The sequence below is a fragment of the Natrix helvetica genome, assembly GCF_964273705.1.
Source record: "Natrix helvetica genome assembly, chromosome: 1".
NCBI classification, from domain to species: domain Eukaryota; kingdom Metazoa; phylum Chordata; class Lepidosauria; order Squamata; family Natricidae; genus Natrix; species Natrix helvetica.
The window spans coordinates 219,673,253-219,687,750 of record NC_138548.1 but is presented as its reverse complement, the minus strand read 5'-3'; the positions used below and the strand labels follow the sequence as shown (position 1 = coordinate 219,687,750).

At 40.8% G+C, this 14,498-nt stretch overlaps 1 protein-coding gene across 1 annotated transcript; it reads right to left on the bottom strand.

The window, feature by feature from the left end:
- Positions 1–3,320: 3,320 nt before the first annotated feature.
- LOC309382901 (keratin, type II cytoskeletal 75-like) lies at positions 3,321–14,498 on the bottom strand. Its single transcript, XM_081934863.1, has 9 exons — positions 13,844–14,498; positions 11,730–11,944; positions 10,797–10,857; positions 10,326–10,421; positions 9,051–9,215; positions 8,419–8,544; positions 6,107–6,327; positions 5,791–5,825; positions 3,321–4,865 (listed from the first exon to the last, which is right to left on the bottom strand). The coding sequence occupies exons 1-9, from the start codon at positions 14,357–14,359 to the stop codon at positions 4,525–4,527; spliced, it is 1,776 nt and encodes a 591-aa protein (XP_081790989.1). The 5' UTR covers positions 14,360–14,498; the 3' UTR covers positions 3,321–4,524.

Here is a 14,498-nt window from a genome sequence, read left to right as displayed (position 1 = left end):
TTATACTCTTCTCTAATATGTCATTAGAACCTAGCCACCATAGTATTCTTACCTCTTCACGGAAATGAAAGTGATGATCTGCTCTCTGTTCGAAGTATGTATCAGTGTGTTGGTGACTTCCCAAGCCTTTCTATTCTGATTCCATTCTATAGGTCACAGGTGTCAAAGTTGCTGCGTCACGTTGCTGTCATGTGATGTTCTGTGGCGTTTTTCTCATTCAGAGAGCCGGGGTGGGTGTGGTCTCCACATCCAGCTCGTGGGTCGCCATTTTGACATCTCTGCTGTAGCTCACCATAAGAAACAGGTCAGGGAGAGGATAGCTGGTCCCTAATTATTGGGCTTACTCATCTTCAATAAGAAAAATGTCTTTTTTTCTGCCTCATAAGACATAGAGTTGAGGATTGAGTTTCACACACTATTGACTTAGAAGCAATGCACGTCTCCTGATTTACAAAAGCTGCTCTAGTTTCTCACACTTTAGGATGTTTATTGTGAGGAGATGTTACAAGGAAAGTAATTCTAGATTCTTATGTGATTGCAGCAAGTAATATATCTTGTACATAATACCAGCCCCAGGGACATCCTACCATTATAACATGCCTCTAAAAAAGCTTCATACACGGCTAAAAAATGGTCAGATCTGGAATTTTCAACAAAGGGACACATTTAATTTTCTTCTGGAATATTGTATCAGGTATATTCCAATTCAATACTCCGATTCCAGCTTCAGTTTGGGAGAATTTTTATGCAAAACTAAACCTAACCAGGGCCTCCCATGTTAGGAAAGTACTGATACTCTCTGCCCCCCACTGTTAGTGTCAGAAATCAAATTTATTATCTGAAATCTAATAAGGTATCTGGAAAAGTTTTTCTACTTACAGAACTTTGGGGGAGAGGGGGCGACTAAGAAGTCAAATTAATAAATAAATAAAATAAATAAACTTTTCAAGACATATTGATTGGTGAGCCCAGTTGTTAACAGGCTGTTCTCCCATATATAAGAAAGATTTCATCCCAATTGGACGTTGCCATAATAGTTCCTATATATAAAAAGGGAGGTGAGGATGACCCCCAAAATATGTTTGTTAGGGTTGTATTCTAGGCCCAATGCTTTTTAAACCAAATGTCAATGCTATTTCAGGATTCCTGTACGTTTCAGACATTCATATGCCAAAGCTCCATAATAAATTCAATAATATCCTTTTATATGCTGATGAGATGGCTCCATTGGCACACTCAAATAAGCCTGAGAAGTCTTGTGAAAAATAAATACCTACCGTGTCCTTAATTTTTTAAACATCAATAAAACTAAATTGAAAGTGATGACATTTCCAAAAGCATGAAATATAATTGGCAAATAATTGGGGAACCTTGTGTATAAGTGAATTTCTTTAAGAATTGTTTTTTTTACCAACAGGATCATGGATAAATGATTTTAAAAGAAGTTCTGGAAGACCTGAGGCAACTTCTAAAAGATTATATAAATTATTTAATTATAGTTACCCAAGTACCTTGATCCCTATGCTGAAGGTATTCAGGGCAAAAATAGCCCCAATGCTAACTCATTTGAACCAGTTTAGACCCATTTTTAAAGATGCGTTCTGGGAATGATAAAGTGTCAGCCCTTGCAGTCAGAGCAGACACGGTTATCCATTCTGTACATGGCCAATCAATATTTTTTTTGCTTATTGGCATTCAATAGAGCCTAATGGGCTACCCAAAATATGCTTAACAGAACAGACAAGTATGGCTCAGACTTATTCCTGCATAACTCTACCATACTTATCAAAGTTATTTCATAGCTTGGGTTTTATACCTAATATTTATTCTCGATTGTCTCCCAGCCAATTTTTTAAATAGAAAGTTAAGATATCAGTGCCCAAACTGACATGAGGTTATTGGCAAAAAATCTCTAAACGGATTGTCTAAAAATAGAACTATTTTCCAATTTGAAAAATGCCTTGTCATTTTTTTGGGGTCACAATTCTTAAGAAGGGCAAGATTTGAGATGTTGGATTCCATGGCCAAATATACCCACACCCATCACCTGCCTTATGAGAGGACATGTACATGGAGTGCCCCATATTTTCCATGGGATTCTAAATAAATAATTGGATGAAATATTTTGAATTAAACATTGGTAATATTAGCCTTCTAATGAGCAAGAGTTGGCCTAATACAATATCTTCATTCAGATCTTTCCAAATGTGATTGCCTTGAAGTTTTCCTTCTTTTTGAATTCTTGAAACAGAACAAAGTTGTGTTAGAAAATCCATTATTTAATGGATCTTTAAAAGGAATAGACAAATTCATAGGCGACAAAGGTATTGATGGTTATTGGTAGCTGTAAATTAGCTCCAAAATCAAGGCACCACATTTTTGCTAGGAAATATTTATGATCTGCCGGCATCCCATAGGAAGTTGGTCAACTACTGTGAGAAAAGAAAGCTGAATCCATATAGTGTCTTGTGTTTATTATATAACTGATGTTGACACTACACTGTTGGAAACATTATTTTATAATCTTCCTTCATGGAGAATCTGGAAGAGTTTGTCTAAGACGATCACCCAGTGTACAGAAACAACTTAGGACATCACTGATGCATTCTTCTATCAGAGAGCAGATCATTTCCACTTATCTGAAGTTTTTATGCTCTGATATATGTTTTCTGGTAGATTTGCAAGAAGTAGCAGGAACTTCTCACATTGTAAGATGTTTATTATGGGGTATTACAAGAAACTTTGCTGCCTCCAGATTTTTATGTGGTTATAGTAAGTCATGTATCTAACAGTGCAACCTATGTTGTCCCAGGGAATTCTAGGTAAATAATTGGATGAAATTCTTGAAGTGAAAAAACAGCAATTATAGTCTTCTAAGAGTCAATCTGGCGTAGTGGTTAAAGCACCAGGCTAAAAGACGGGTATCTATGTGTTCTAGTCCTGCCTTAGGCACAAACCTAGTTTGGTGACCATATGCCAGGCATTCTGTATCTGTCCTAGGAAGCAGGCAAGAGCAAACACCGTATTGAAATATTAAGAAAAGTACAAGGACTTCTCCAGGCAGCAGTTAGGAGCCAGCACTGACTTGAAAGAATCATTCCCCCTCCAAAATGTCCTCTAATGGCCAAGAATTGGGTTGGCTGGGAAGACCATTGTTCAGATTGTCTCAAAAACGCCCTGAAGATCATAGGTGTCTGAACTCTCACATCTGTAGTATCATCATAATTCTGGCTTGCTTCCTAACTTGCAGTAGTATTAAGACTATTTTAATGACCTCCCTCATAATCATGTTTATATGAAGTATTTAAAATAGCTAGGTATTTTTATAAATTACAATGTGTACTTTATTCAATAAGCACCAAAAAGTAAAGCCATGTTTCAAAGTACATATTTCAAGCACAAAGAAACCCTCAGAAGATCATGTAGCTTATACAACCCTCAAAATCTGAGTTGGATGAAAGAAGGAAAAATCAGAGAACACAAGCCTATCCTCTATACGGTTTGACTCATTTGAAAAGCAGAGTGCTGTTGACATACAATCAAAGAAATGGCCTGTCTCATACAAAAGCTGAATACAAAGGAAAAAAGCACATGTATGAATACAGATAGTACTTGATTTACATTCATTCAAGTTTGAAATTACAATGGCAATGAACAAAGAGACTTACAACCTATACCCGAAGTTATGACTGCTGTATGCCTGGAAGGCACATGAACAATATTTGGGTGCTTTGTAATCTGCCGCCCTTAAGACTGAACATTGCCATTCCTCCTACCTGCCTATCTTCCCTCTCATCCCGCCCCATTGGGTCCCTTGGGCCTGCTTCCTGCCCTGCTGGGTCCCACATCCTTGGCCCTCCTTCCCCATAGTCATGACTTGTTCCACTTATCTTTTCCAATGATCACTTTTCCCAAGGAGAAGCAGCCAATGTGCCATGTGGTCTTCCTACATAGAAGCCGCCTGATGCCATCCTGGAAGCAGGTGCCATATTGGAAGCTGCTGCAATTCTCTCATTCTTCTTGCTTCCAAAATGGTGCTCACTTTCAGGATGGTATCCTGTGGCTTCTGTGTAGGATGACTGCACAATGAAACTCTTCGGGAAAAGTGGCTTTGAGGAAAAGTAAGTAGAGCAGAGGAGGAGATTTCTAAGTGTATGGGACCAAGAGTGGTGGGAAGCTGTTCAACAGTAGGCCTTTCAGAGGAGGGAGGCCCTGGCCCAATGCAGGACAAGTGTGATTTGGGGAGATGTTCTAATGTGGGCCTGTGTCTGGCCTCCCAGGGACTTTACCAGTCTCTAAGGGATTGCTCCACTTAATAACCACAATAGAGAGATTGCATGTGAGGCAATCATGTGGACTCAATTACAACCATAAATCCAGGCTCAATTCTGCTAGTAAGGCAAGGACTACTTATACTGCACAGAGAGAGGTCCAGAAAAGAGATTGTTCACATGTTTCATTTTCAGAAGGGAAAGGGATTGGAAGTTTAGCTTTTGTGACTTGCTGGAGGAGAAGAGGCTAAATTCATGCTAGAGGACTGACATCTCCATGGTCCACGCTTTCTGTGTTGGTGCTACCATCTCCATGGTCCACACTTTCGATGTTGCTGCTACCATCACCATGGCTAGCACTTTCAATGTTGCTTCTGCCATTTCCATGGCTTGCACTTTCGATGTTGCTTCTGCCATTTCCATGGCTTGCACTTTCAATGTTGCTTCTGCCATTTCCATGGCTCGCACTTTCAATGTTGCTGCTACTGCCTCCTACTACTGCAAAGGAACTACCTCCACCCAGGCTATGGCCACTTCTGTAGCCAAGACTGCTACCAGCAGCCAAACCTCGTGAAACACGTGAAGAGATAACAGCTGCAAAAAGAAGAGACAGAGAAGAGACTGAGCATTTTCTGTTCTAAGAAAGGCAGCTACCTTGTAGAAATAATAGGAAGGGTAATCACTATGATCTTTGTCAAGTCCATCCTTCCTAAAATGGGACCTTCAGACATTCTCTTGAAATGATTTTGAAATCTCTTTATTTTATTTCTCAACGGTGCCAAAGCTCTGGTGAAAGATTATGATGAACTTGCTTGACTTCAAATGCAAGATCTCCAATGTCATATGAGAACTAAGACTGAAATTACTAACATGTGTGATTTGGGGATGGATCAGAGTTCCTACAGATTTGTGTGCTGTTATCTGAGGCCTGAAAAATTGGTTGAATTCTGTCCTAAGGATATCATTATGGACTCTGTCAAGTCCATCCTTCTGACCTAAAATGAGACCTTCAAATGTTCCCCCGAAATGAAATGATCTTAAAAACTTCTTTATTTCTCAATGATGCCAAATGTCAGATGAAAGAATATGATGATCTTGCTTGAGATCAAATGTGAGAATTCCAAAGCCATACAGTATGAGACCACAGGATGATATTAGTTGTGAAATTTGGTGATGGATCAGAGTTCCTACAGATTTGTGTGTTGCTGTCTGAGGCCTGAAAAATTGGTTGAATTCTGTCCTGTGACATTCTACAGGTGTTTAAAAAAGCTGGATAGAAGCAGGTGCAGATTTTCACCCCATATCTGTGGTACTATGTTGACATAACACACCAAGAACTATGCTGTGCTTCTACTAGTCTAATTGCCGCAGTCACGATTGCAAAACCTACAATTGTAGGGGAAGAGACGGCAGAAGGGGAGAAGGACAGCACATATAAATAGAGGCAAGGAGCCTCTTAATCACCACTGAACAGCAAAGGTCCTATAATGTAAATATTCTTACAGATGTTACTACTTACAGATGTTCACTGCACCTGCTGCATCACTTGCCAATCTGTCAGGAAACAAAGCAGAAGTCAAGCATGGGTAAGAATTCAAATGTATTCTGAACATATACAGCTGACTGAAAGAAAACCAATGTTGTATGACTATTGTTGCAAAGTCATCAAATCCTTAGAGACACTGAAGGATGAACTTCAAGGGGAAAAGACTCACTGTGTCCACAGAACTAAATGCTAATGGGGATGGGTTTTTTTTGTGTTGATGGAATTTGAGAATTTCCACCAAAAAAACAGCAAGCCCTGTAAAGGTCTACTTAGATGGACTATCACTGACCGATATTCTTCTCCTTCCAGGAGCTTCCTGTAGGTAGCAATCTCAATATCCAGGGCGAGCTTCACATTCAGTAGCTCTTGGTATTCCTTGAGTTGCCTGGCCATCTCTTGCTTGGCTTTCTGAAGGGCATCCTCCAGTTCGGCCAATTTCTGCCTTGCGTCTTTGAGTGCCAGTTCACCTCGGTCTTCTGCTTCAGCAATCTTTGCCTTTAGGTTAGCACACTTAAGGGAGGGAGGAAAGAGAAATTAGCATAGAAGATCATCTCTTTAGAACAGAGTGAAATATCTTATGTTATCCCATAAGCAGATATGGTAAATCTATATTGGACCAAGACCCATCCTTGGGCTTTGATCGAATCTCCAAGGACACCCCAAAATGTCAAGGGATTTCTGCTCCAGACATTGTACGCATGCATGGTACTAATGAAATAATATGACTGTGCAAAGCATTCCAACTTTGGAAGAACCCTCTTGAGTATAGAATCATAAATAATAGGGTTGGAAGGGACCTTGGAAGTCTTCTAGTCAAATCTCCTGCCCAAGTTAGGAGTCCTTATACCATCCTGGACAAATGGTTGTCCAATGTTTTCTTGAAAACCTCCAGTGATCAATCACTCACAAATACTTCTGGGAAGGAAGTATTTAGGTTGGGCAATGAAATGGGACATTTTCAGTATCCTATATGCAGCAATTGGTCTGTTGTTTCATGACTTGTGAGAGGATTGCTTTTGCAACAATTTCCAGGATAATTAGAGCAATAGTAGGGTCAGCCATGTGGCTTCTGCTTTATGCTTGACAGGATGAAGTACTGTGTATGTGTAGTCCTTGATTTATGAGTATTTGAAGTTATGACAGACCCTTACAACCCGGTGTTGAATTTATGGCCTTTATGACTGACTGCCTATCTCCCCCCAACCTACCCACCCCCGGCGCATCATGACTTGGACTGAATTGTGGTTCTTCTGAAAATGGTGCCCCTTTATGGGATGAAGTCACACAATCGAGGGATGCTATGGGGCAAAATGGCCGGCCCTTCTGCCTCGATGCTCCACGGCTTTTCTAAAGTGTTTGATTGGTGTGAGGCGGAGGGTGTGGGGCTTGGTGGAGTGGGAAACAGGCCTAAGATATGCGAGGACCTGGAGGGAGGGTGCCTCAGGGAGTCTTGAGAGAACCGGACAGGCATTCCTGGGCATGTGCTAGGCCTCCCACACCTGAGGCACCCCATGCTCTACTTAATGACAGCACTGGGAAAGCTGGGGTGGCTTATTAAGCAAGGCAATCAGGGGTGAAATCCATCAGGTTCTGACAGGTTCTGGAGAACCAGTAGTGGAAATTTTGAGTAGTTCAGAGAACCGGCAACTTCCACCTCTGGCTGACCTCAGAGTGGGGTGGGAATGGAGATTTTGCAGTATCCTTCCCCTGCCCTATCTACCAAGCCATTCCCACCAAGCCACGCCACAGAACCGGTAATAAAAATATTTGAATTTCACCACTGAAGGCAATCACAAAATTGTTAAGTGAGGTGATTACATCACCTTGCCTGATAACTGTAACAACTTGCAACGATAACAGGCAGGCTTCATTAATGTCATGTGTCAAGGGCTACCAGTAAACGGAAAGTTGAAAGAAGTGTGCAGACAAGGGAAGCTTTGCAATTACATGCTAGTCAGGAAATTTACAGCTGTTTGAAAAAAATAATTGGCATGGGGAAATTATGTGGATAAGCATTATAGATGCTGTGTTATACTTTCTTTTTCAGGCAGGTAATGTAAATAGGTGGATTGTCCTATTGTGTTTCATATAGTGGTAGCTCGGTACTCGACAACTACTAAACTTGTTAATTTTGGTACTGAATGCATTTTGATGCAGAAATGTTGTCCTGGTACTCATAGTTTCTTTGGTATTTGGCACATTGCAAAAGGAAGAGGAGGATGAGCACAGAGAGGGGACAAGAAATGGGCCATGCTGGGAAGGTCACTGACAGGAAAAAGGACAGACAGAAAGTTTTTTCTGGCCAAAACATGTGGTAAGTCATCTGGTTTGTTTGGCACTCATAGTTTTTAGTACCCATTGTGCATCTTAGAACCAATTGACATCGAATACCACAGTACTACTATACAAATGTTGCTAATTTTGAGGTTAAATACATGTTAAAAGGTAAGCACCATATTAAGGATGAAAAGTATTTCAACTGGGGAATAATCTGCACTTCAGAAACGAATGGGAAGATCATGGCACTGATATTCTCTCAGGCCAGAAAGGCTGAGCAGTATCACTGTATGATCACAACTCTGGGAGAAGGCAGTAACCTACCTGCTTTTTCACACCTTCAATTTCAGCCTTCAGCCTCTGGACATGTCGGGTAAGTTCTGAAATCTCATGCTTGGCGTTACGAAGATCATCAGTGTGCCTTCCAGCAGTGTTCTGGAGTTCCTCGTACTAAAATAAGTAGTAAGCAGCCACTGCAGTTTTAGTTATTACTTAACTGAGTCAGTTTTATTCATTTGTGAGAGTGTCTATATCTATTTGTCTACCGGTCTTGCCCAATCTGATGCTTCAACGTGCTTTGGAATGCAAATCTTACATTTCCCAGTCAAAAGTCATTGGCAATGCTAGCTGAGAAGTAGGGAAGCTGCTCTTGAGGACACTACATTGGAAAAGCAGGCACGTAAACACTGCAGAAAATTAAAAAAACAAATAGGGGGAATCAGATTTTCCTCCCTTGTATTTTACAAGGCCAGAGTTGCCTGCTGTTTCCCTAACTGCTAATAGGTTTACAAGAAGTGATTGGTGGGACAATGAGAAAGAAGAAGAGGCAACGTCCCTCCAACTGGCTTGGCTTTGCTAATTCCAATTTTTGGAAGAAAACATTTGGCCTCCCCTCACAGCTTATTCACTGTAAGGCAGCAACAGCTCACCACCTGACTTTCTGGATGACAATTTACCTTGCTTTGGTACCAAGCTTCAGCCTCCGCCCTGCTTTTCTTTGCAATGTCTTCATACTGGGCTTTGACTTCAGCAATGATGCTGTCAAGGTCCAGGTAGCGATTGTTGTCCATGGACAAAATCACAGAAGTGTCAGAGATCGTCCTCTGTAGATCTTCCAATTCCTGCACGTGTGATAGAAATAGTTCACTCAGAAAATATACAAAAAAAAAAAAAAAAAAGATTAGGCCTCGGCAAGTACCTAGTTCAAAATTCAGAGCAAGCGGTTCTTTCTATTAGGTAAGTAAGGAAATTGGAAGGAATGTTCGTTTTGCATAATTTCTTTTGTTTCCCAAATTACTTTCAACTTTTTACTAATTGTCACATTCATTGATCAAAAATACAGTTGACCAGAAAGGACAGATTGGGATGAAAGCTGTTTAAAAATATCTATGGAATATCGAAAGAACTGCACAGGGCACAGAATTCCCAACACTCCCTTCCATAAAAAAATCATCTTTGTCTTCCAACTTGTTAAATTTAAGGATCCATTGCCTAAATATAATCAGTTACTAGTAACTTGTACAAGACAGTTTTGGGGTTACCAAATGCCTGATCAATGTTTTTGTTTAATGAAAGCATTTATCTTTATATCTTGGGATTCTGGAACTGCAGGAATTCTTACATAACTCTTAATTAATTCTGAACCTATTTTGTAATTCTTTGTGTTCTTTAAATTACTTGAGGGATTTTCAACATCTTTTGATTTTAATTTAACCCAGGGTGTCAAACTCGATTTCATTGAGGGCCACATCAGGATTGTGTTTCACCTCGGATGGGCGTGACCAGGGTGGGCGTGGTCAGCTTAATATCACTTGTGTCAGTGCCTGAGCACTCTGCTAGTGAAAACAAAGCTCCATTTTCACTGGCAGAGGCTGCAAGAGTCCTCTGCGTGGTCCTACCGAGCTCCGTTTTCACTGGCAGAGTCACCACTGTTCACTGTTTCCAGGGCGGCCCCATGGGCCAGATGTAAGCACTCTGTGGGCTAGATTTGGCCCACATGCCTTGAGTTTGATACCCCTGATTTAACTCTTCCTTCCTTCCTCCCTCCCTCTAACAAAATATGCTACAAAATTCTTTTTTTTAGCGATCTTGTTTATTGAGGGGTGAGGAGACGACGACTTCTCACTGTGAAACTATTTCTGGAAAGTAAGTGAATATGGTAGCTATCTCTTTGGCAGGACGTATCATTGCATAATAGGGCACAGTTCAAAGAAAATACTATTGAGGCTTACCATTTCATGCAGGACTCTGATGAAATCAATCTCCTCAACTAAAGATTGTAATTTAATTTCTAGTTCTGGTTTGATCATGTAGGCAACATCCACTTCCTAAAAAGAAAACACTGGATTTAAGGGCAAGAAGTTGAAGAACTACAGAGTTGTTAATCCATTATTACTTCCTGCGTATTATTCATTATTAAAATATATATACCTATATGTACTGTATGTATGTATGTATGTCCTAATTGAAGTAAATGTACTTGTTTCTGGGATAGTCCCACTTCCTAAAAAGGAAACACTGAATTTAATGGTGAAAAGTTAAAGGACTGTTTGTTAATGAATTATTATTTCCTGATTATTATTTAGTATTAAAATACAAGCACACATACATATATACTATTTTTTCTGGAATAGTCCCACCTTTTAACATCACAGCAAGGGCTGCCTTTCTGCAAAGTAGCTACACTGCCGACAGACTCTCACCTTCTTGAGGATTACAAAGTCATTCTCTGCTTCTGTACGCTTATTGATCTCATCTTCATACCTATTTGGGGAGGAGAAAAAAAATAACACCTACTTAAAGAAATCTAGTAAAGCTGCTGTGATTCTTAAATGTTTTTAAAAGGGTCCTGACAATATCCAAGAGGTGATTCTCAGATGTGGCTGGTTAATTATCACAAAACAGTCTGAGAAAATTTGCTTTGTTACTTAACTGTGGACTTACAAGGCCTGAAGGACAGACAGACAGAAAGATGGACAAAGTTTTGAGCATTTCTACACAATTTCATTCCCTTCCAACATTCTGCAGTTCAGGATGGCTTAAGTCTGCCATACCTGGACAGGACAAAGGTTGAACAATCATGCGATGACAGCAAAGAGTTAGCAGTCCTGTATTCTCTTTGCAATCTGATGGTTATCTGATTTTGTGCAACCCGGGATTATCAACTATGTGGAGATCCTAGGGAGATAAAACCCACATATGTGCAGAGCACCACTTGGTAAAGCATCTCTGCACATTTGCCTTTAACAGACCCTGCTGCAAGAGCTTTAGGTGCAATGAGCTGTGTGAGATCCTTAGTTGCAATATAAGCAAAGGATATAAAAGACAGCTCAAAATTGTAAGAGCCAGTTTGGCATAGAGGTTAAGACAGCAGGTTCGAAACTGAGAGATTGTGACTTCTGGTACTGCCTTAGGTACAAACCCAGCTCTGTGATTTTGGGCCAGTTACTCTCAGCTCTAGGAAGCAAGTCATGGCAAACCACTTCTGGAAAACCTTGCCAAGAAAACCATAGGGGCCATCGCAGGCCATCGCCTGGCATTAAAAAAAAAGCCTGACTTGCTGGAATACACATGCATAAAAGAGGGAGTAAGATGAAACTTCGACCAAGCTGAAGTGAAAGGTTTAAAAGTCTTACTTGGTCTTGTAGTCCTCCACAAGGTTTTGGGTGTTACGTAGGTCTCCATCCAGACTTACTTTCTCCTTCTCCAGATCATTCAGCTGTGACCTAAGATTATTGATGTAAGCGTCGAAAAGTGGCTCAACGTTACTCTTCACAGTTTTCTGGTCATGTTCCTGCAGAAGAGCCCATTTTGTTTCCAGCACTTTATTCTCTTGCTCAAGGAAACGCACCTGGAGGCAGAAAGACACGGATTATTATTTTTTTGGTGGGGTAGAGGAATTAAATGATAAATCCTCTACAATGTTTCTCACGTTATCTTGATTTGCTCTTGAGCAGACTGTAAATATTACTTTTTCTCCTTTTGATACTCTGGATATATGCAGAATATATTAAGGGAATGTGGATTGGAAAAAGGTGAGCATTATTTTAAAACTGCTTCAAATTAACAGAGTTGGAAGTGACCTTGTAGATCATCTAGTCCAAACCCCCGCCCAAGCAGGAGACCCTACACCATTTCTGACAGATGCAGTCCAGTCTCTTCTTGAAAGCTTCCAGTGATAAAGCTCCCACAACTTCCAAAGGCAAGCTATTCCATTGGTTGATTGCTCTCATTGTCAGAAATTTCTCCTTATTTCCAGGTTGAATCTCTCCTTGTTCAGTTTCCATCCATTATTCCTTGTCTAGCCTTCGGGTGCTTTGAAAATAACTTGATCCCTTCCTCTCTGTGGCAGCCCCTCAAGTATTGGAACACTGCTATCATGTCTCCCCTGGTCCTTCTCTTCACTAGACTAGCCATGCCCAGTTCCTGCAACCATTCATCGTATATTTTAGTCTCCAGTCCCCTAATCATCTTGGTTGCTCTTCTCTGCACTCTTTCTAGAGTCTCAACATCTTTTTTATAGTGTGGTGACCAAAACTGGATGCAGTATTCTAGGCGTGGTCATACTAAGGTTTTATAGAGTGGTATTTGCACCTCACTTGATCTTGATTGATCCCTCTGTTAATGCAACTTAGGGTTGCATTGGCCTTTTTGGCCGCCGCCTCACACTGTTGGCTCATATTTAATTGGTTTTCCATAAGACTGGAAGAAGAACCATCAATAACATGCTATGCTTATGCTCATAGTTGAAAATGCAAAGGATCACAAGATCTTGTAAGAAAGGTCAAGTTAATACATTTCATGTCACACTATAATAACAGAAGTTGGATTTTGATGAAGTAAGGTAGAAAAAGAGTACTGCCATTTTTTGAAATTTTGTGCTGGAGAAAACTGAGAATGGCAAAGAAAGAAAACACACCAGTGAATCATCAAACAAATCAACCAAAAGTTTTCACCCAAGAGACAAATAATCAGGCTTAATTTCTCTTACTTGGGATACATTACGTAAATATCTAACTCCCTGGAGAAGGTTGTAATATTGAGAAAGGTGGAAGAAGACTAGCAGAAATGTGAGTAGTAGATACATTTACAGAAGTAATGAGTACACCTATTGGAAGATCTGAGGATCCGGTTAGGGACAGATCAACCTGGAGAAAATCTATGAATGCAGTGTGGCTAAGAGTCAACACTGCTTATGGTGTTCAACTCTCAAGCCTTATCTTGTATGCACTTTGAATGTGATACCCACCTCTTCCATATCCCATATTACTCATCAAAACCCAGTTCTCCTTCTCATATTATGTGCTGGATTTCTCTAGAATAAAGGCTCATAACCATGCCTGCCAAAATGGTTTGATGCTCTTCATATCCCACTTCTTTAAAGTACAATCTGTTCATAAAGGATAAGGTGAAACCATTCTGATTAGCTGTCATTTCCTCTGTCACTATTATATAGTGAGAATGCATGTTAGAGAAAATTTGATCTTAACTTTTCCAATCTCCCTTTCTGCAACAGGAAAAAAAAATCCCCATGGCATTCCTCCAGTCAAGTTGCTGTTGCAAGCACAGCAGCAAAACCAGGCAAAATTGGCAGCAGTGTAATTTCATTTACCTGGTGCCAGCCAGTGATAAATAACAGCTGCAATGACATGAGAAAAAATTGCAAGAGGAGCTGGAGGAAGGCTCTTGAGCTTTTTGCCCAATCCATGACAACCTGAAATAATAAAAGAAAGCATTTGTTTATTCTCACCTTATCTATGAAGGAGGCAAATTTGTTGTTGAGTGTCTTGATCTGCTCTCTTTCTTCTTTGCGGACCTTCTCTATGGTGGGGTCAATCTCCAGGTTCAGAGGCGCCAACAGGTGAGGATTGATAGTTACTTTTTGGATTCCGCCTGGTGGGCAAACTGGGAAGCCAGCGTCCCCTCTCCCTCCACCAAAACCAGCTCCACCTAGCCCATAGCCTCCACCAATACCACCACCAACTGCATAGCCATTACAAACTCCACCACCATACCCATAGCCTCCACCGAAGCCACTGCCATAACTGCCTCCAACCGTGATTGTCCTTGGTCTACCAAGATTGTAAAGGCTTTGGCTGCCAAAGCCAGACCCACCGCCCCGGCCCCAGCCAGCACTTCCAGCGCCACAGCTTCCACCTCTGCCCACACTTCGTGAGCTCCAGTTGGTGCGACACAAGTTAGGTAGGATGGCAGATGAGTTACTGAAGCCTCTCCTCTGAATTCTGATGTTGGCTCGGTGAGACATTGTAGTTGGTGACGAGCTGAAGAACAAAGATGCAGAAAGAGGTACAGGGAGGAAGAGAGGACACAGTCTGTGAAGCAGAGGCAGGTGCCGTTGTGAGCTCTAGGTTTCAAATTTTCTTCTTTTATTTATATTGTCAAGG

Bases quoted from the DNA above. Each gene is read 5' to 3' on its own strand.
- LOC309382901 (XM_081934863.1), bottom strand. From the start codon at position 14,359: ATGTCTCACCGAGCCAACATCAGAATTCAGAGGAGAGGCTTCAGTAAC. The intron at 10,422-10,796 runs GTGAGAGTCTGT...TTTTCTTTTTAG, and splicing joins ACTTTGTAATCCTCAAGAAG to GAAGTGGATGTTGCCTACAT. The intron at 8,545-9,050 runs GTAAATTGTCAT...TACTTATTTTAG, and splicing joins AAGCTTGGTACCAAAGCAAG to TACGAGGAACTCCAGAACAC.